General features: G+C 40.2%; 1 protein-coding gene across 1 annotated transcript in view; it reads right to left on the minus strand.

Annotated features, from left to right (window-relative positions):
- The window catches only part of nphp4 (nephronophthisis 4), a 156,534-nt gene that overhangs the window by 97,683 nt on the left and 35,798 nt on the right, over positions 1-23,053 (minus strand). Inside the window, exons 6-7 of the mRNA XM_029506197.1 lie at positions 19,997-20,133; positions 1,192-1,376 (exon numbers count right to left, since the gene is read on the minus strand). Coding sequence (XP_029362057.1) covers positions 1,192-1,376; positions 19,997-20,133 — 322 coding nt within the window. The remainder of the gene's footprint in view (positions 1-1,191; positions 1,377-19,996; positions 20,134-23,053) is intronic.

Consider the following 23,053-nt stretch of genomic DNA (forward strand, 5'->3'; position numbering starts at 1 on the left):
GCGTATATGCTGAGACTGTTTGTCCACTATGAGGCTTAGGTCGGGGTGGGACGTAATTTCCTTATCAGACAAAAAACATTTTGCTCTGCAATGCCAAAAACTAAATATAAACATAATGCATTTCATTCTCACGCACTCATCTTCTATCGCTTATCTGTCGTGGCAGGTGCTGGAGCCACTGTCGTGGCCGAAGGTGGGGGAGGAGTACACCCTGGACAGGTCTCCAGTCCGTCACAGGGACAGACAGACACCAACAACCGCTCACACTCACACCTACAGACAATTTAGAGCCAATAGTGGGAGGAAACCTACACACACACACAGGGACAACATGCAAACTCCACAGAGGAAGGCCCGGGGCAACAGCTCTAACCACTACGCTGCCATGCTGCCCTGCATTTCATCCTCCAAAGTAAAATGAAACATTTTGTCACACCATATGTATATGTTACTTTCCAAACTTCAGTTACACTCAGAGGAATTTGATGGAAAACATAACTTTTGATGAATGCATTACACAAGTAGCTGTGATAAAACACGTGTGGCTTTTTGGACTTGATGGGGTCCAACATCTAAAACATACTGCATCAAAAGTTCCCATTGTATATAATTTGGATTGAAGTTTATTGTGAAGGCCATATCACATGACTGATGTCTTTTACATATTCATCAAAGTGTGCTGTATGGAAGCAGCTGGTGTCTTTACGCATTTCACTTCTTTCCTCAGGTTTTTCCTTGAAGTTGTCACCTACCTGAAGGTTTGCATGTGTAGTTAAGAATACCTGTATGTGTCATAGCTGAAGCAGCAAGAGAGACAAGAGTCGATATGTTGAAGGATTGAGAGATATTTTTAAGTGACGTATTTTAGTCTGTCCAAAAAAATCAAACAACCATCATGGCAGTATCATGGACATACAATTGTTCGTATTTCATAAAAATGAAATTCAGAGTAACCTGACTCTTTCAAAGAGTTTGCAGTTTGTGCTGACTTCACTAGATAAACTTTCAGTCACTTGTCTCTCAGCAGAAGAGCGTGTGCCAGAGAGGCTGATGAAATTCTGTCAAAATAAGCACTCTCAAAAATGTACAAAGATTTTCGCAGATCTATGGATTTAGTCCCATCAACAGAATCTCCTGCAGCCTACAGCTACAGCTTCACTGCTGACATATACATGTGTTTCCTCTGCTCACCTGTCCTTGACCAGGGTGCTCTGTCTGGAGGTGCTGTCTACCCGCCCTCTGGCCCCTGAGGCGAGAGGCTCCACCACCACCACTTGAGGCTTGTCGAGGAAACACCAGCCATTGTGGACACCGACATGGAGCCGCCTTTCCAGGATGACAACTGTCCTCAGTGTAACTTCTGGTCCAGGCTGTTTCTGACAATCACAGTGAAATACAATCAGTTCACTACTTCATCCGCATCCAAAACATTTGGGGTGGGCAGCTATCTGAAAATTGTCGAGTATGTCTTGAGAATCATATGTTATGGTTAAAATGGCTGAGAATGGGTTTTTGATTTGGTTTTACATGCTGAAGACCAAATGAAAACAACTCTATTGTAATCAATGAAAACAAAGTGATTGCTTTATTAGTTTGTCCAAAAACACAATTTAATGTATAAAAATGTCTATCAAATGCTCCAAGCAATTATTATACCAATAAAGTAATAATGAACTCAATGGAACTCCTTAAATTACGAAGACTCAGTGACAGCTTGTCCCAATTATCTCCTCACACTAACCGCAGGTCAACCTGCACCCTGATGGGATGGTCTGAGTTTCACAGTCACTTTCACTCCTCACACTTCTTTCTACAGTATCGTGAGACTTTTCAAAGAGATGTGAGGTGTCATGTTCATTGTAGACAGTTTTTTTAATTATAAAACGGCTCGGGAAATGTAGATATTTTGTTTGATTAATACTTAATTTTACTAAATTGAATATGGTCAGCTGAGAGAAGTCTCAGGAAACATCTCAGCTTTATTAGTCAAACCAATAAAAACTATTATGCAGCTGTTCATGCAGTGCTCCTGACAATACAAAAAGCTTGTCCAGACCACAAGTTCAAACACCTTCACTGTTTACTTGTGACCTTACTGTGTTTGCCATCACAATTATGTTAATTAGGTATGCATGAATGGAATGCAAAACAGTTTTATTCGCCAATAACTTCCCCATAGAAAGACTTATATCCCCACTGTGGGCGAATGTAGAACATTTACTTAACTAACTGTTTGGAAGCCTTGAGTTTGTAATTTGGTCATCAGCACCTTGATTTTTTTAAACATGAAAAAAAAAAATTGGAGAATAAGGTGGGGCTGAGGAGGAGTGAGCCCCGGGTCTGACCTGCGGTGTACTACATCCTGATTATCAGGCAGGTCACTGCGTGTGGCACAACCTGTAAATCACATCATTGCTTTATGGGCTATTTTCCTCTAAATGGAAACAACATATAAAAAATGAGGATCAAGTTGTATTGAATAAGACTTGACACTCAAGATTTATACCAGAAACCCATTGGGAAAGTGTTTATTGAAGTAATAAATCAAATGAGAAGTTGGGCCATTGTCTCCTTGACGTCAATATTATCTGACTTCTTTTTGAAAAACATGGAGTTGTCCCCTGGTGGTCAAAAGAGAGACTGCAGGTTTAAAGCTTCAATTTTTCCCGTCATATCATGTCCACAGTCTTGCATTAACTAATGTAAACCTATATACATAAAAAACAAGTTGGAATGAGATGGAATTATACTTAAAACATAACATATGAATAATTCATGGATGTGATTATTTCCCATTTCAAAATAAACTGTATGAGCTGATTCACAAATGCTCCAAAAATCCAGTAAAGGCTATGCAGACACCTCGTGAGCTGATGCCGCTAATCCACAGCAAGCTGACAACTGTTCGGTGATTGACTGTACAGTCTCTTACCCCCAAAGTGCAGAGCCATGCTGAGCTCGCTTCTCGTCCCACTCCTTCCCATTTGTTTCATTTCACTCTTTTCCTTTCGTCTTTGTCACATCTCTCACTCCCACTGCTCCTTTATTTCCCCTTCTCTTTCTTAGTCATTCTCTGTTTCCGTCCCTCTTACTGCTTAAAACCTTCTCCATATCCACCCACAGACCTTCTCAATCAAATTAGCATATCAATTCAGCTTTGGGTTTTTTTTTTTTTTTTCTCTCCTTTATAACAGCAGGAGCAGAAGCAGCAGCCAAGTCTGCCTGGTAACTGTACAGCCTGCTCTACTCATATTACATCTCTGCACAAGCTTTCCTCTCTCCTGGTTTAACCTCCTCTTGTTATCATCGCTCATCCTCTAACTCACAAGCAAAGACCAGTATGTTCTCAGCAGTGTATCATATTTATCTTTAGCGATGCGGATGGAAGATTAGGGTTCTTGTCAAAACCTCAAGTGATTTCTTCCCTCCACTTGTTCCCCCTTAGAGTCCCTTCAGTAAAACTGCCGTCGCCTTGAGCTATATTTTGTGGCAAGAAAAAAAAATTCACGTTGGATGCGCAGCTTTACAATACAGACAATTCACTTAGGGATATCAGACAGAGTTGATATGCAAAGTTTTCATGATAAAGATCCACAGGCTTTGTCCATTGAGTCAATTTATTTTATTTTTTTTTTTAAGTTTACTTTATATTTACCTATAATAGGACATGGTGACTCACAAAAGCATTGCTCTATGTATAGCTTGTTTTGAATCGTGTCAGCTCTCATTTGGCTTTGGGAATGTTACATAACCGTCTTCCAGCTGGATCACATAGGCTGAGGCTCCATTCAATTAACGTTTGTAGTGTGAGTGCCAGGACTAAGATGTACCCTTGCCGAGGATCGCACATCACACGTTTCAGCGCAGGGCTCAGCCACATGCACAGTGCATGCACTGTGGCAAGTGGCATAATTACTAATTACCATTAAATTATCAGGGCACATCAACTTATTTCCATATTTAGATGAACACACTGCTTTGTGTGGCTGAAGCCGCTCGTTAGGATTTTCTGTATATATGTAACATAGTGTCAAGTTGCCCTTATGACATAAATCTCAATTCCTGCCAAAACTTCCTACAGCCGTCCTGTCTCATTCTTGCTGTTTGTTTGAAATGTACTCTACTGCTGGCATCATTTTCTACTTGCAGTATAATGTACCTGTTATACACAATTTTTAAATTTTTCCTTTTTCATTCATGCTACACATTTCTGTTCTCTATCTTTTGAAATTCAATTGCATCTTCTGTGAATCTTTTGGGTGTGATACTGTATTTTTCAATTTTTTTCTTTCTTTTTTTATTTTGCCATAATTTTTTCCTTCTGTGTTACAAAATGTATTTTTCTGTCCTCACATTTTTTTTTACTCCGTATCAAGCACATCCTGGACACTGGGATGAATCAAGCTCTGTCTGCCTGTTTCATGAACTCTTGATCTTGCGTTTAGATATTTTTGGGCTTTCTGAATTTACAGGTCCAGCCCTTCTGCTTTGTGGTCTCTCTCATTCCCTCTCTCTCGCTCGCCCAATCTACACCTAAACTATGCCTTTGTCTTCATCTTCCCGTTGGTGTGCCTCTCCCAGCCCTGTTCATCATTGTTGGGTCCCAATGGACCAATTGGACCAACCCCCATTAAATCCGGAGACCTCCACTCCTGAGGAGGCTGACTCTGTGTGTGCCTGTGCAGCTCTGTATGATGCGACTGCAATCTAGGGTTTTTGTGAAGTCTAGGGGGCTTTGATTGTGCGTCTTTGTGGCCAGGGGCTGAGTGTTTTGTGGATAGAGTGGAGGTTTTGAGTTTTCTTGGTCTGGGACCTGTTGGTTTTTTGTTCTTTTGAACTGTGTAGGGTTTTATTTTTTTTTCCCCCTTTTGGGTTGTCACTAGTCCAATTTTGTGAGCTACACTATTTGTTAGTTATTTACAGCGTTTTTCGCCCTTCTATGAGTCGTCCTTGATTTGTTTTATTAATCATTGAGACATGAACATTGTATGGTCTCACTTACATCTTGTAAATAAATAACTTAGGTGGGGCTGTAGCTCCCCCTATAATAGCCATAGCACCCGCCAAGCACCCCAAAGAAATGTCCGTGTCTATATATATATATATATATATATATATATATATATATATATATATATATATATATATTCTTATAGTTGCATAATTAAATTATTATAATTAAATACCCCAAAATTCAAAGCATCTTCATTTGAGTGTTGAGCATCCCAATAGCACGTGCAGCAGAAAACTTGTGGAGCTGCCCCCGGTTTCTTCCCTTTTCCCCTTTTTATGAGCTGGGATGTAACGTTAGCTATTTGGTTTTCTTATAAATATATTGACCCATCCAAAAAAAAAAAAAGAACCTTTCCGTTCAGCACCGTGCAGCATAAATGTGACAGGATATCTGTAAATAACTGCTTTCATTGACATCCACATGGTAATTACAAATGTGTCTTTTCCTACACAGTCTGTCTGCTCTCTTTTATCCTCTGCTTTCCAGTGCTGGGTGGATGACAGGGAAAAGGCTTTGTCTTTTGTTGGGCAGGTCTGCCATGAAGTGAATAAAAGAAAGACAGGGAGAAAGTTGTTTATAGGAGAACATCAGTTAAAGTGTTGCCTTCTGTTCTCTGCATCTCTCTCCTCACTCCCCTCCTCAGAGTTTCTCTTTCATTTATTTCATTGCTCTTTTTTCTCACTCTGTCAGTTTCTCTTTCTCTCCACCTCTCCTGCTCACTATCCTCTTTCTTCTCCCTCTTGCCTCTGTCTGCTGCCGTCACAGATTTCTTCCTCCATTGCCTGAAATATGAATATTTTAGAGCTAAGAAGCTTAAAGGGAACAATGAAATGGCCCCCAAGTTAAATTATACTCCATTTCCAGAGTCACAGAAGAGAGACTTTTCTGAGTGATGAGCACACTGGTGCCATGAGGGTGTGTCTTTCTCTTTTTCACACACACATAATCTTGCTTTCTGCTGCTTTTATGTCGTATTTGTGATATTTCCCCAGATGTTGCCTCTAGAATCTCGAAACCAGGCAGCAGCACAGTGGCCCCACAGCACGCCCCCCTCAGGAATCACACTGCACACTTAGGTTAAAAAAAGAAAAAAAATCCTTCCCAAACTAACTTGCCGAAATTTTGTTTATATCATTAAAGGAAAGGGAAGGGGGAAGCAGAATGAAACTAATTTGCATGTTTTTGAAGGCAGTTTGTTTTAGAGCTTTGTTAACAGAGTAAACAAAAGCAGTGCATTGTAAGAGAAGAGTTGGTGGTAGGTTTTTTGTCTCCCAATTAGACGAGTCACCCTAGTGTGGGCGTTGTAAAAGGGAAACAAAACATTTTGCTTAACCATCCGTTTTCTATTGGAAAAAAAGAAAACTATTAAAAAAAAAGGAGGAAAAATGCACTAAAGCCAGTGTATCACTATTATCTGTGATGGTTACTCCCATGGCTGTTACTCTGCAGTGCATCAAGAGCAAGCCAGAGCTGACTTTACACCAACACGCGCTAGAGGGCTCAACAGAAATGGTTCCTCAATTGCAAAACCAACATTTTTTGTGTCTGGGCTCTCTAGGAAATCTCTAGGAAAAGAAAAAATATTGTATCTTGGGGGAGGGCAGAAAATATGGGAAATAAACATTTGTGGTAAGAATAAGAATAAGAAGAATTACATTTGTTGAAGTGGTTTGTATTTTGTTTCGTTGAATGTGAGTTGTATTAACTCAGCTATATTTATGTCATTTTTATTTTTGAGGGTGTTTTTTTTTTCTTCCTTTCCCTCATTTGAATTTCAATCCAAAATAAAATAATGAAATACAAAGGTGTAAGATTAATTCTTCATTTGAGCATTCTGACCTGAAAATGGAATTATCATTGTCAAATATTAAAAACAAAGATTCAATTTATCGGTTAAACTGCTGGGGGAGGCAAGGGCAGATGTAGTGGGGAAGATGAAATATCAGTAAGCAGACAGATTTATTTGGGGACGCTGTAGTTCAAATAAAATGGAACAGCTAAAAAGAAAAAGTAATTTAGCGTAAATTTAGAAAAAATAGCAGTTGGGAGTGAGATGGAAAGCAGAGGGCTTCTGCCTCATTGTGCCAGTTTGAGGGAAATTAGTGTAGATTTTCAGAGGAGGACAAATGAGTTTTTCAAGGTTATTTCTTTGTGCTCAAAGGGCAGGAGATGAAGGAAGAGAGCAAGCTCTCTTTAATGGCTCCAACTGGGAATTATGAAGCTCAAGACGGCCAGTGGGTTTTGACCCTAATCACCGGGTAGAGACTTCATAATGACAAGGCTTAGTGGCGGTGATCAATAATAGGGTCAGAAGTCTCAATATGGTCTTCTGAAACCTGTCTGCTACAACTAATACTATTAAATTGGATGGCATTCACATCCAACACCAGAGTCAAAGACATAATGCAGGTTTTGGACTGTCGGTCGTGAAAAGCCAACACCTACATGTATGTATATATAACCGTTCTGGTGTCTCTCCGCTGCCTCAAGCATTACTTACCTGCCTTCTGATGGGTGCCATGTCTGTACACTGTTTGCGTTATGGAAACGTTCATGTGTGGTATCAGGTATCATAGGAAAGGTAGTGACAGCCAGATAGTGGCACCGCCTGTTTTATTTTCCCCGGGGGTAAAAAAAAAAAAAAAAAAAAAAAAAAAAGGAGTAGTTTACTACAGAGAAGCTTTTAGGATACAGTACAAGACTGACACGGATTTAGATTTTTTTTTTTCCTAGACACCCATAACATGAACAAAGAGATTTGTTACGTGTAGTTATTTGAGAGTCCTAAGGCATAATGCAGTTTAAATTTGTTTTATTACCATAAATAGTCTTTGAACAAAGGTACACCTAGTGCCAGATCTCTGGATCACAAAGGTTGTGACACATAAACACCATTAGGGACTTTATTACGACTACTACTACTACTTCTAATAATAATAATAATAATAATAATAACTATAATGATATACCATTTATCAGTACTCTTGTGACTACACTTACAAAGAAACATAAGTGACACAAATAAGGGACAACCCAACACAGAGATGCGTTCCCTCGTGTTGAGGGAGGTCAGGGTCAAACACGAGTAAACAGGCAGAGGTATCAAAAGAGCTAGGTAGAAGGATGGTCCCGAAACAGTCAAGATCAAACCCACAAAACCCTGACAAGAGATACACCTGAGGAAGGCTGGAACGTTTGACAAGACGAGCAAGACAAAGTGTCGAAGATACATGTAAAGACTATATACCCCAGGGAAAGGACGCCAGTAAGACACAGCTGCAAACAATCAGGAGAGGGCTGCCGAAATCAGCATGGAGGAGAACACGAGGGCGGGAATCTCAATCTCAGGAATCACATCTCAATTGGCACGAGAGAGTGAGTACAAAATTAAACAGAAAGACAAAAATATCTCCTTTAACCAGGATGATTCATTACAATAATGTTTTTTTTTTTTATATATATAGTAGTACACTTTAACTGTCGCAATGACTACTTTCAAAGTACCATAGTCCAACTAGTTTTTCCCTCTACGAGGACACTGTTAATCCGTACTGCTCTATTTCATCCATTTTAAAAACGTCTGGATGTCTGAGAACTGGTTTTAAGGCACGGTTTCTGAATGAGTTCCTGTCATACTTTTAAAATATGTAGAATCTCACTTTTTTACAACATGGGAACTAAACAACAACACAAATATCAGGCCGTGCCCCCAACAAAACAGTTTTTTTCCAGAATTGACTTTTGAGTAGGAGAGACCTCACTGCCAGAGAGCTCTGAAGTAACAGGTACGCTCACAAAGAATAAATTTGTATTATGAATCAGTGTACCACATGGAAAGACATATTGGTATAAAGGAACTGGTCAGCGCCATTTAAATATGGGGTGTAAAACCTGCCACTATTAGAAATGGAGGATGCAACAATGGTGTAAATATAGTGATAACAGCACATGTTCTCAAACAGGCTCTCCTGGAAGACATTCATAGTCTTTGTACACAATTTTACAACAACAGTCTCACTCACTCACACACACACACACACACACACACACACACACACACACACACCTCCCACTAAATAACATTCTACTTATGAGTACTAGTGACTGAAGTAAACATGAGTAAAGGGGGTGATTTCAGACAACATAAGGCTTCCTCTTGACACTCATTCGAACAGATGTTTTACCAGTTCTTGAAAGGACAGTCAGCTCAAAGGACCATTAGAAAATTCAATTGCATATGTATGAGTGGAACCTAAATAACACACTTCTTATGTGCCATTACAATCATGCTGTGAGGAAAAAGACACGATGTTCATGATGTGAAGCAGAGGAGTAGTGCTAACCCAGCTGCCAAAGCAGAGTTCAGCTGAAATATAGTATCAGCAAAATAATTTAACGCTTCTATGACTCATAGGCTAATTACATCTTTTCTTTCTTGTCTTGACAGTATAATTAAATGTTCCCTCTCAGTTCTGATTATCTATATTATCTCATATTATATTTGATTATATGTTTGCCCAGTTTTATCTGCCTGCTTATTTATGTAGGAGATGGATAGTTAAAGATAGTTACTTTATTGATCCCAGAGGCAAAGTCAAATTCCAATAGTAGCACAAAGCAACATGCAACAAATAGTCTGAATCCGAAAAATGCAGTGCAAATGAAAGAGAGCAAAATAAAACAGTGCAAATGGAGCAGTAGTGTAAGTGGAAGCAACAGTGCAGGTACAGCCATGGTTGATGCTGTATTAGTAAATAGATTGTAATGATGGGACAACAGAGGCACAGTTCAGTCCAGGTTATCACTGGGAGCAGTTGAAGATGCTCGAATGGCCGGCAGACGAACAACTTCCTCAGTGTGTCCGAGGACAACAGTGACAACAGCCTGTCACTGAGGGGCTCCTCAGCCCGGGGAAGGTGTTCTCCACTCTACAAAAGATGTCAGTGATGTCAGTTCTGTACCAGCCCTGAGGAATCCCTCTTCTTTATGCTGCCTCCCCAGCAGGACACTGGCTACAACTGTCTGGTAGAACATCTGCAGTAGTTTGTTACAGATGTTGAAAGAACAGAGCCTCCTCAAGAGGTACAATCAGGCTTGCCCCTTCCTGTACAGAAAGTCCGTGTTCACTGACCAGTTCAGCCTCTCATCCAGATGCAGGCCCAGGTACTGTATTTGTAGGTCCTAGTAAATTCCACAAAGACACCATCGATAGTCACCGGCTGGAGGAGGGGCTTTGGCCTACTGAAGTCCACCACCATCTCTTTGGTCTTGGAGGTGTCAATGTGCAGGTGGTTGGACCTAACAAAGTCCTGGATGAGGTTCATGTACTCCTCCTCCTCATAATACACCTCATAATCGCAGTGTTGTCCGAGAACTTTTGCATGTAGCACCACTCCGAGTTGTATTTGAGGTCAAATGTGTACAAAAGCACAAGTGTGTGTGCACACCCTTGTCTTTTGCATGCATGCGGGAAACAGAGGTTTATAACAACCATAATAATTTCTGAAGTTATTGCAAAACCAAAGTTAATGCAAAAACAACGTTTTTAGCAAATATGAAAAAGGAAAAAACTGTGCAGTGGCACACATAGCCAGGCGCTGAACCCAGGTCCATGTCGAGCGACCTTTGGCCCTGATTACAATATAAGTTTTGTGGCTATGAAAGAAGCAGCTTTGCACTTGGTTTTGGGGATATTCTGTCCTTTCCTGCTGAGGCTCTCGGGTTCTGTCAGGTTGAATAGGGGCTGTTAACAGGGAGCCATTATCAGGCCTCTTCAGAAATGTTTGAATAGGTGCCAGCCTGCAACCGGCTGGGTATTCAGACTTGTCTTGGTTGAATGTTTCAGGTTTCATCTGAAGGACAGCCTTTGGCCTCGTCTACGGCGCTGAGTGCTGGGCCAGATTAAATTTTTTAGGATCAGTACTTTAGTCCATTCATCTTTCCTTGATGAGCAGTTCTTAGCTCCAGACATGACACAATTCATTTTTGGTTATTCAGAGCAGAGAATACTGTTGGTCACAGCCTGGGAGTCCTTTAGATGCTTTTTTCAGTTCCAAACAGCTGTCATGTGTCTGTCAGTGAGGAGAAACTTCCATCTAGTCACTCTGCCATGAAGCCCCGATCAATGGAAAGCTGCAGTGTAGGCTGTCTTTCAGGAGGTCTCTCTCATCTCCACTAAAGATCTCTGGAGCTCAGCCAGAGAGACTGCTAGGTTTTTGCACTTACATAGGACCTTTTCTCGAGGCGGCAATCAGCTCTAAAGAGTTATTGAGTTGTCCCAAACTTTTTTCATTTAATAGTTAAGGTTTGAGTTCTCCTGGGAATCTTCAATTAACTGGTTTTACTATAAACTGCCATTTAAAAACTTCACAATTATTCAACAAGCTAAGTTATTATGTTCACAGAAAAAGGTCAATAATGGTAAATGACTGTATAGCAACCTGCACTGCAGAGACCTGGAAAAGCCTCAACCTGGAACAAAAGGCTCTCAGCAACTCTCCAGAATACAGAAGTTTTTATTTTGTTTGTTTATTTTTTTTTAAGGGAGCGCAACGGAATAAAACGGCAGCTTAATTGCCAATGAAGCTAAGTCAGCAACGTAAACTACGGGAAGTAATGGCAGAAGGAACAAGTGATCTTCATCCACCCAAAAGACAGGTGAAATCATTAGTGTGGGATTATTTTGGCTATAAAATGGATGACCAGGAGGTTTTTCAGGATAACAGAACGTTGCAGTCAAAATCCATTATTGTCCCATCTCTATCTTCCTTGCAGTTTTTTTTTTTTTTTTTTTATCCCAGCTTCACCTGCCTTGACATAGCTCTGGGTCTGACCTTTGCAGGAAGTACCTTCGATGGTGCCTTCGATCGATGATGATAAATGCATTTTAATAATTTTAACATAAATAAACCTAACAACATAGGGAAAACTGCATTTCTGGTCAAATTTATTTGCATTTTCCATTGCAAAAGATAAATAAAAACACCTATGTTTAGTGCTTTCTGTCTGGTACCTTTAAAAGGTAGCTACTCCGTTAGTATGCTTTAATGACAGTGCTTTTGTGAAATCAGTGTGTAGGCTGTATGAGGTAATAATAACTGCACAGATGGAGACTGTCATCTCACGGGGTGTGTGAGAGGGAATGAGCTTGAGTGTGAGCAAGAAAAAGCAGGTGAAATTGTGTCCCACATGAGTTTTGTATAAGCCAATTACCAAGTGAGTTACACAACTGTGACATGTTTATCTTACGTTTGAAACCAGAAAGCAAAGGAAAATTGCAATTCAGAGTTTTGATGTCTGACATACTCTGAGATATTCAGGGGAAAGACAGTAATTTTGTCATTTTCTTTGTTTTCACTATTACACTATAGCCAGCGCACTGACCAACCTACAAACCTACGTTAGGCTGGTATGTTTTACTTGTTTGCTGTAATCATATTGGGGTATATAGTTCTGGCTTAATCCTCTGTCATAGACTTTTTTTTTTTTTTTTTTTTTTTTTTCATTTGCGTATATGTCATGATATGCATGTGCATGTCTGTGCGTGTGGCTACCCACACAGTGGATGTTAGCACCCCCATATTGAGGTGAGTCATCCACGGAAAGAAACAGTGGCAGCATCATTAGCATGCCATTCTCATCCTCCCACTCCCCTACTCCGTAACAGATTTTAACTGGCACAGTGCTGCCACCAATAAATCACTGGCGCCCTACTGCTGAAACACTCCCGTAATTCACCACCAAAAATATTCACTCAAACACACACTCATATTGCTGTCTTCCTACTTCCCTTGTTATTTCCCATCACTTATCCCTGTAAGCCAAACATACTGTCTATATCATGCCACTTTCATATGGTGCTCATTCTCTATAACCCAGGAGAATTAGGATATTAAAATGTGCTTAAATAGCTGTGAGGACTGCAGAAAGGGCTAGTCAACCAGGAATTGTGTGCCACAGAGAAAACACTTAGATCAGATACAAAGAGCTTGATACAGAGAGGGTGTGTTTTAGCATCAACACAATGTCAGTTTTGCTCTTTTTTATAGGATTTGTGGACAATAAGAGAAAAAGCTAAATTTCAAATTGATATAGTTCCAGACCACTGTGTGTGAAAATAATGGGTCCCCTGATAATATTAGTCCCACACATGCAACGCACAATGCTGAAAATGAATGGCTTTTGTTCAGTGTTACTTTAGGAATAACGATGAGCGAATGATCACTTTTAGATGTTGAATAATTGCTGCTGATCATCATCAGCTGTTCCCGGAACCACAGCACCTGCACTGACAGACCATGAGGCTGGCCTGATGACTTTCAATGAATTAATGATGTTTAGATCAGACACCTCAATTTCTCTGAGCGGAATCAATAAAACTTTTCTCACCATGGCATCTGGACAAGTTGAATTCCCACTCAAAATGAGACAGATGATGATGATGATGACGATGGTGACGGTTTTGTCAGACAATGCTGAGTCACCAGAATGTGTTTTTTGCCCTTGCCTGACACTTTGAGACCCTCCTCACATAATCATTTGAGTAAAATCCTTTCAGAAACCTTTAATTGCACAAAAGACTGACTCATACTATTGACTGAAAAATCCTATTAGTGCAGTGTAATGTCTGGAAATGCGACAGTGCTCATTACTGTCTCCTGGAGGCCTTTTTGTTCAGTTTGGTCAGACTTTCCTCATATCTCACTCCGGCAGAAAAAAACAACCCTACAAGTCTGTCAGTTTCATGAATCTAGCTCTCCTCCTTCAACTACTGTGCCTTTTGTCTTGTCTGAAAGGGTCTGGAGCCAGTCGCAGTCTATTTCATCTAACCACTGGATTACTAGTCCTTACGAAGACCTGCATTCCATGAATGTTTGATGGCAGCCAAGTGCATTAAACTCATTCCTTTACACTGCAGCAGTTAGAGCAGTTACAGGCCTAATTATGTTAAGGAGAGGAAACTCGGCTGGCACATTTGAAGTTGCAGCCAAGCTCAGTGTCCTTAGAGAATGACGTGCAAGACGTCTCCTATTTCGGAAATGTTCAACCTCCTTTGTCTTTTCTTTTTATTTTATCACATCCACAGGGGCAGTACCAGTTTTCATCTTTTAGTGCAAATGAAAACTTCCTGGAGCTTTGTTGCCACAGTCTTTCTCCATTCATTAAATCAGCCTAAGGCATTTTGTTCTGCCTGCGGCGTGGCATTGGTCCTTGCCTGCTCCTTTACATCTCTTCATCATCTTATACTCTCCTCAGTCTTTTGATCACAAACCAGTATGTTACATAGTTTCTGACAAGAGCTCAGCACTTTCATCAAGACGAACAGATTTTATTGAAGATGTAGGTGAACGGCTGTTGTGGGGTCATTTAAGGTGAAGTGAGCTCCAGATTCACTCCAAAGGAGGCAGACCAATTCAAACAAACCAAAGATGAATAGTGTTTACACTGTCGGTCAGTCTGAAGGGTCTAAAGCCCATAGTTGAAATCAGCCTAGTGCTCATTAGGGTACAATATGAGGCTATGAAAGGTAGCTCTCCATAACTCCTACAGCAGTTCACATGAAAAGCCCATCAACTAGGGCATTGCCTGTGTAATACATGAGAGAGTGGACTGTAGAGAGAAGCTACCTTCTGTGATAGTTTGTTGAACTAAAAATAGAAATACTTAAGGGGAGATTATGTGAAGACTGTATGTCAGAGTAGCAGCCAGTGAAAAAGATTTGTCTCACGCTGCACTGTACATTCATCCGCCGTCCCATTCCTCCTCATTTCTGTCACTCTATTTCTGCTTTAATACCAATTTGAGCACACACACACTGGTATGGAGTCATAAACACATATACACATAGACACACATACACACGCACACCCGCATTCATTCACACAACAGCCAAACTGAGTTGGCGAATGAGGTGTCAGCATCACTTCAGAGACAGGTTGATGATAATTCAGCTGGAGTCACACATTTAAAGGTCACATACACTCTTTTTTCTTTCTGTCTGTCTCACTCCCACTCACACCCGCACGCACCCGCACCCGCACCCACACACACACACACACACACACTTTAATTAAAACCTGCAATCAAGCTGACTTCCGCGTATATTAACACATCTCACAGATGTGTTGATGGCGTCATTCCACTGAAGTTATAAAAGTCTGGAATATTTAACTAATCTTCAAAACTTCGCAGATGAGAGGTGAAAACTGTGAACACAGCAATGAGAAAATTATTTATGGTGATCTGCCACTTACTTCACAGTGGAGAGGGAAGACAAGGTTGCAGTTTACTCTAAAATACGTACTCAATTAGATAAAGGGACATATATTATGTACTTCAGCACAAGTGTTAGTAAAATACACTGTAACTACTTAGTCTACTGGACATGCATCTGTGTGGATATGTGGTGGGAGATATATTGCTAATATCCATATACAACTTATTGCTGCTTCTAACCTGTAGTCTGCCAGACTGATAAAACAGGCAGAAAGCATTACCGCTGATCCATCACACCCGTTTCACAACCTGTTGCAACTTCTCCTCTCTGCACAGCATTACAGGACACCGTAGGCTAAAAGAGGAGAGTGTCAACCCCTCCAAAGCAGCAGGCCCAGACGATATCCTGGGAAGGGTGTTGCGAGACTATGCTAATGAACTCACAGAAGTATGCCCAGTTTTTATCATCTCACTCTCTAAGGCTGTGGAGCCGGTGTGCTCTAAGACTTCCACCGTCATCCCAGGGCCCAAAAGCACAGTTGCAAAAAGCCTGAATGACTATCGTCCTGTGGCTCTAACCCTGATACTAATGAAATGCTTGGAGCAGTTAGTCATGGTCCACATGAGGAACCACAGTGACAGGAATATAGATCCACACCAGTACGCCTACAGGAAGAACCACTCTACATCGGACACACTGTCGTCCGTTATCCACACTGCTCTCAGCTACCTGAATAGTAAGGAGTCTTATTTCAGGCCACTATTTCTAGACTTTAGTTCTGTATTTAATATGATCATCCCGCAGACTCAATAAAATACTGCCGATCGGGTTAACACCTGGCTCCCCCGAAGAATGTTTTTCAGAGTCCCATGCTGCACATGTTATTCTTATACGACTGCTCAGCCAAACACTCAGGCAGCCATATTTTGAAATATGCAGATGACTAAGCAGCAGTGGGACTAATATCCCACTGGTGAATATTTATAAATAAAGGATCTGGTGAACTGGTGTGAGGAGAATATCCTTTGCATCAGTGTGGGGAAGATGAAGGAGCTGGTCATGGATTTTAGGAGGAGAAACCTCAGATAGAACTAGGTTCAGGCCATCTTCCTCGACGGGTTGGGTTGGCATGGTGCTTTATGGGCAGTGCAGCGGCATAATGATTAGCGATCTGGCCCCACAATAAGAGGGTTGTGGGTTTGGTTCCCGGTCTGGGGGTTTGTTTTGTTCTGCCAGTGTCTGTTTGGGTTTCCTCCCACCATCCAAAGACATCACGTTTGGGTCACTGTCTGTCTCTGTGTGTTGGCCCTGTGATGGAGTGGTGACCGGTCCAGGGTGAACCCTGATCTCTCCCAATATGAGCTGGGATCAGCTCCAGGACCCCCCTGACCCAGAAACAGATAAACAGTTGAAGATTGATGAATTTTTTGATTTATATGCTTTCTAAATAAAATTTCTGTTCATGTACAAACATGCAAATGCCAATAAATCAACCTTAAACCTTTTGATTATTACCATCTTCCTTCCTTCCATTCCTAGACAATTTGAAAGTGGAGCCAGATTCCTTGTATGTGTGAACAAAGTGATTCTGATTCTGATGTCTACTCTAAATTGCCCATTGGTGTGAAACCATTTATAATACTTGCTTTACACAACAAACAAAACAATTTCTATTCACTATCACAGTATTTAACTATTTGTTATTGATCAATTGATAAAACGAATGATCAATAAAATTGCCTAATCTTTTACCCCCAGTGGCAGATGCTCGGAGCTTTAATGGTCATTTTCTTGAGGATGGGAATAACAGATTTTTCTTGTGTGTCGATTCATTAATTAATAAATCTATTCACCTCCCTTCCCCCCTTTTTCTGGGCCCCTAATCTGCACTGGAGGCTTCCAGACACTGCTCTATTGCTGCTAGCATCAGCGTGAAAATTCAGGGGGGACTGATTCTCTATACAGCCTCTCTTTAAATATAATATCTTAAATAGGCTTTAAGGTCCCTTAAGAACTAGCTCCTTCCTCTGGGTCTGGGACCGGTTCTGAAAAAGAAGAACAGCCAAACCCATGAAAGAGGAAGAAACCTTCACCTTTACCTTGTCCTTTTTTTTTTATTCTCTTCTTTTATTTTCTGTAGTTCTGCAGGAATTAATTTTAATTGTTCAAATTCTATTTTATTAATTTTATTTTAAATTAATGCATACATATGCAGCTTAAAGCCTGATTAGAATTCTTAACCAGAAATATTATTAACAGATTTGTGTATTTGTGTTGTATTAACAGATATATATGGCTGTGTGCATGAGAACAAAGAGTGGCATAAACAATATATATGAGAGCCTTTAAACTGAGATTTCTTTAACTCATCACAGGTCATTTGATGATACTTTCTGTCTAATTCTATTATTTTAATATTTTAAAAATACACTGCAATGAAAGCGTGACCTACTTTCACATTTGACAGATGATAACTTCTGTCATATCCATTTCTTAAGGTGCTATGCATTCAAAGAAGCAGGACAAAAAATCTTTCAGAATAATGAAATTCTTCAGTTTTTCTATAGAACACATTTTATTTTAATTGTTGGGCTGTCAGCCACACCGCCAAACAAAATGTGTTAATTGCGACCAATTAAAAAGCCACATTTTTATATTTTTATTATTAATCACATTATCGTGTTCTGCTTTTGTGTGCCTTCACCACAGCCTCATTTGCTGTCTTGCTGTCAGCAGTTTTCTGCTTCCTGATGCTACATTTGTCATGGAGGTGAAGAACGACAATTAGCTTCTGATGGTTTTACTGGGAGAGAGAGAGGAAAAAAAAAGAAAATAATGAATGCCTTTTTAGACAAGTCAAAGGTAACTGGCAGCTCGTGTAAAGCAGAACTAAAATATTTTATATTTCATATTTAAGGCAAGCTCCCTTTCTGAAGTAGCCTTTATATTCCTTCACGTGTATTACAGTTGATTTGAAATAAATCTAAAAGGCAAGTTCATTAAGTAATTTTCTTTGACCCCAATCAAAATACATTGATGAGAACTGCCTTACATTGTTAATACGGCCCACTACTAAGTATAGGATCCATCCATCTGTATTATATATATACACACTAACAAAAAGAAGAGCAGTGACTCTTCATTTGGATTGGCCATTAATACAAAACAATGTTAAACATATATAAGTGCCTCCGCTCATTTATCTTTCTGTTCCTACAATATTAATTTGTTCATTCATTCATTCATCCATCTTCTACCACTTATCTGTTTCCAGGTTCCATGGGCTCACATTGGGCTTGGTCAGGTCACCAGTCCAACTTCAACAGTCCAACAGTATACAGCAACATTTCTTTTATCATATTTTGCAATGGTGATTAATCATGATTAACCCACAGCTACAGCTTCACAGTCCACATCATTCTAAAATGACCAAAAAAATACTACAAAAAGGTATTCCAAAAGACAAATGTTTGTCAGTAAGTGCACTTACCAACTCTTATCAGTTGACAAGGTGGTTAAACTGTTGTGTACCCAAAGTATCTCTGGGTGGTGATCACATAGATGTTGTACATCCAGTAATTGGCTGCGCTGAAGATGTTGATGATGTGTTAAAGTCTTTGGCTGCGAATTTCTTTCTAAAGTATTTGCAGATTGGTTGGCCATCATCCTGAAAAACCTCCTGCTCATCCCTTTTATAACCGAAAAACTGCCACACTAATGACTTCACCTGTTTTTTGGACGGATAAAGCTCCTTATGCCATTTTTCCTGAAAGCATTAGCTTCATTGGCCATGTAGACAGCATGTGGGCCATTTTTTCTGTTCCAGCCCTTTAAAAATACAAAAAAAAAAAGGAAACTGCTTGTGTATTCTGTTGAGTTTTTCTGACAGCCTTTTGTTCCAGCTGCAATGCAGGTTGCTCAACAGTAATTTACTATTTATGCCCCTCTCTCTATTTTTTTTAACATAACTTACCTTTTTTTATATCAACTCTGTATTAATCAGCCTCTACAGTTGAATAATTGTGATCTTTCAAATCACGGATAATAGTAAAACCAGCTAATAGTGCCATCCCTACTCATGACAACCACTTAAGCTTTAAATACTCCCATAGTCCCCTGTGTTTGAGTTTGAGGATCCAGCCCAGTGGAATGAAAGCACAGTGGGAGAGAGATACAGGGTGACAGCATTGTCATATCAATTATCATCCCTACTAAAGACATATCTCACTGAGGCTGAAGTGAACAGATAGGGCCTGGGCAAAGACACTGTACAAATAATTGCTAGTCCAGAGCTGCACCTGTCAAATACAGTTAACCATCCAGGTTTCCGTAGACAGGAAAAAGGAAAGAGGACAGATAAGCAACATTTAGTTTGGGAGGTGTTGAGCTTTAAATTGCATTGGCAGCTGTAAATGGGCTTGTGCTTGCAAATGAAAGAAACCAAAAGAAGATAAAGGAAAGCATCAGGCTGGAGAAAATAATCTCAGCAGAAGTGTGTCAAGGCCATCACAGCCATCTTTAATTTAAGGAGCGTAGTGACCTGTTACCTCAGAGGGATACATCAGACTCCTTTAAATCAGAAAGCTATAAGGTCATTTGTTTTGCCTGTGTTAAACACCAAAACACATCATATATTGGAAAGGGATGTGTGTGTGTGTGTGTGTGTGTGTGTGTGTGTGTGTGTGTGTGTGGTTGTGTGTGTGTGTGTGTGTGTGTGGTTGTGTGTGTGTGTGTGTGTGTGAATATATGAAATGGTCTGTTCTTACTGTGTTGTGGCAGTCAGCAGTTATCAGCTGCAGCAGTTGACTTTCAAACTTCTCTAGGGACGGCTGAAGGGAGATGGTCAGTCTGTTCAGGGTGAAGGGCAGCATCTTGAGCAGCTGAGGCCTCAGCAGAGCATCTCCTAGTGACAGCACACACATGGCATTAAACTGTCTGCATGGCGTGAGATTTATGTGCATATATCATATTTGTAGCACTTGTGTGTCAAATTGAGGTCCTCTTCCTCTGGTTTGTTGCTTTAGCCTGCTCTGTTGGAATAGCTTTGGATAAAAAAGAAAAAGAAAACCTTAAACTAGTATAATAAATATGTGAAACTAGTTGTAAAGAAATTCTGCTTTATTCCTAAAGTTTACCAATTTTTCCAATTGCCTAACCTGATCGCAAAATGCATATAATTGCATCCCAAAATTTGCATAATAAAAGTTGTTGGAAAACAAATGACAGTGTTATAGCCATGCCAATTCTACTTATTTGTGCACTTTATTTCACAAATTGAGTCGAACACTCCCCTTTAGTGACAATAGGTTATCTTCCACAAGTAGTTGCCATTCCATTTTAGTTTAGACAAGTTACTTGCTACTTGTTACAACTCGGGAAGTACATTAAGTATTTATTTATCTATAGAAATTTCAGGTGGTTACTCCAAGTTTCAGGCAGCAGGAGAATGTTCAATTAAGCTCTTTCAGTGGCAGACAGTCACTGAAACATCACCAAAGGCGTCAGCTCTCATGTGCAGCACTTTTGTGTAACAACATACTTGGGTAAAAACTACCAGATCTACCTGTGTACCTTCATATAGTGAACCACTGCATCCTGCTATTGGTATGCCACAACATGGGCATTTTGGGAAAAACTCTCTCTTGATTTGAGTCCCATCTCACTGGGCACTTTAGTGTATTATGGCAAGGACAAGCCCTTTTATCCGGGTTGCCCCACTGGACTTCCCATTGAATCCATAGTAGGACTCTCCTCCTGTTTGTCACAAACCCCCTGTCCTATTTGCTCCAACCCTAACCCTTTGTCATGGTGTGGATATTGAAATTCCTTGCAACAACTAAGTTTGGAGGAAACCTAGATGTCGTACTTGAGAACTATCTATCTTCACACCATATTACATCCATTTCCAGTCTTGCCTCTTCCCTTCGTGCAGAATGAAAAATATCAAACTTTGTCGGTCTCTGAAATCTTCAGGGCATTGTGAAAACCCTGCAGAGGGCAGTTGCCACTCCGCTTTTCATCTGCCTCTATATCAACCCACAGCTGTCAAAATCAAATTCAAGCCACGCATGCTTGCTTTCAGATTCACTTTAACCATCTACTTGAATGCAGTCATTCAGTCTAATTCTGCTTTTCGGCCACTACATTTCTCTAAATAAAGTCGTTTGGCATTGCCATTTCTGCACAAAAGGCAATCACAGTACAGACTGTTCTCCTCTTTGGGTCCCTTATCGAGGAACAAGCTCTCCTTGTGGCTATCTCCTTGAGCTGAATAAGAGTCCTGCTGTCATTCCTGTCTTGTCTACTGCCTCCCATTCAATAAGATGTAAAGTATATCAAATATATAAACAACTGTCCCCTCCTGTCCAGTTCAGTCTTGCCACTCATTAACTATTAACTATTCAGTCTGTTTAAGGATTGCCAGCATCACTATTGCCGACGTCCTGTGAGCCAGTTTTTGTCCTCATCTGTTTGTTTAACAGCATTATCGGCGGCATAACTGTTCATGTGTGGATCTGAGATTTTTTTCAGTTGCTTGCAGTAAATTCCCACTTAACGGATACTTAATTGCGGGATACAAATTAATTATGCTCAATTCTCATAATCCTGCGGCGAAATTCATGCACTGAGCTCTTCCTCTAGGAATCTCTTTAGGACTTGTCTTTTCCAAGAGCAGCTCATTTCCTAACACCTGCAACTAGCTGTATACTTTCCATGTAATTCTTTTATTACTAATTGCATCACTAAATGGATATTCTACTTTACATGTATGCCAAGATATCTCACAACACTAAGCTTTCCTGAGCATCGTTTTTTTGTGACCTGTAGTCTTGTATCCTTGACCTTTTGTGGTGTATATTTTGGCACACCAGTAGTTTGCTGTCTGTCAGTGTTGATCTGTTAGCTGGTAATTTAAAGGCCTATTTGTTTGAAAAGGTTTCTTGAAGCTACAGCAGATGCAGCTCAGGTTGTGAAGGATTAAAGAATATGGAATGAATGGCAGAGAGAATGTAAAAGGAAACAGAAACTCTTCTAATACTACTTACCAAAACCAGAGATGCAATTTTTTAACATAAAATGTATTCTGTCAAACATCCTTCATTGTCAAATTTCATAGTCTTTTCGTGGAGATTTCTATACAGCTGGATGATGAAGTGCAGTAACACTTCCAAGTGGCAGCAGCTCCATCTAAACAACAGCCCCACTGACTTGTGGTAAGCAGCCTAATGACAATCGCTAGGAATATTCATTCCACAGAGCGATATCAGTGTCTGTGTCAAACAACAAAAACTGTTTCCATTTGGATACTTGGCCTAAATTAAATCAGAATTGATTGAACAAAGCATCTCAGTCAACGGATGGAGTGGGAAAGCTTTGTGCAATCCACAATCAACCGTTTCAGACACAGCAAAGAGAAAACAGCCAGTGTGATTGTAATCTCGTCAAGAGTAATGTAGCCATCAAGCGTTTCATTGCAGCCCTTGTCTCTGGAGCGCAGATGAGGGTTGTTCTGAATGCAGCGTGAATATCAAGCCGGTGGCTGTGGTCTTAAAAGGCAGCTTAGGTCTCCGCTGCTCACAGCCCCAGAACATGAAGAGGATTAGCCTGCTACCATACCTCCCACTGACTCAATGATTATAGCTTTGCACTGTCAGACTTCATTACATTTCCCCTTAGAAACTTACTTTCTAAGAACTGCAGACTTTTCAACTTCTGATGGAACAAAGTTCCCAATAAAGGTTGATATCAAATATGACGTGATGATTGTCTGGTGTGTTATTATGACAGACGGAGAACATTAAGAAGGTATAACATGAAAATTG

This window comes from Echeneis naucrates, chromosome 7 (genome assembly GCF_900963305.1).
Source record: "Echeneis naucrates chromosome 7, fEcheNa1.1, whole genome shotgun sequence".
NCBI lineage: Eukaryota > Metazoa > Chordata > Actinopteri > Carangiformes > Echeneidae > Echeneis > Echeneis naucrates.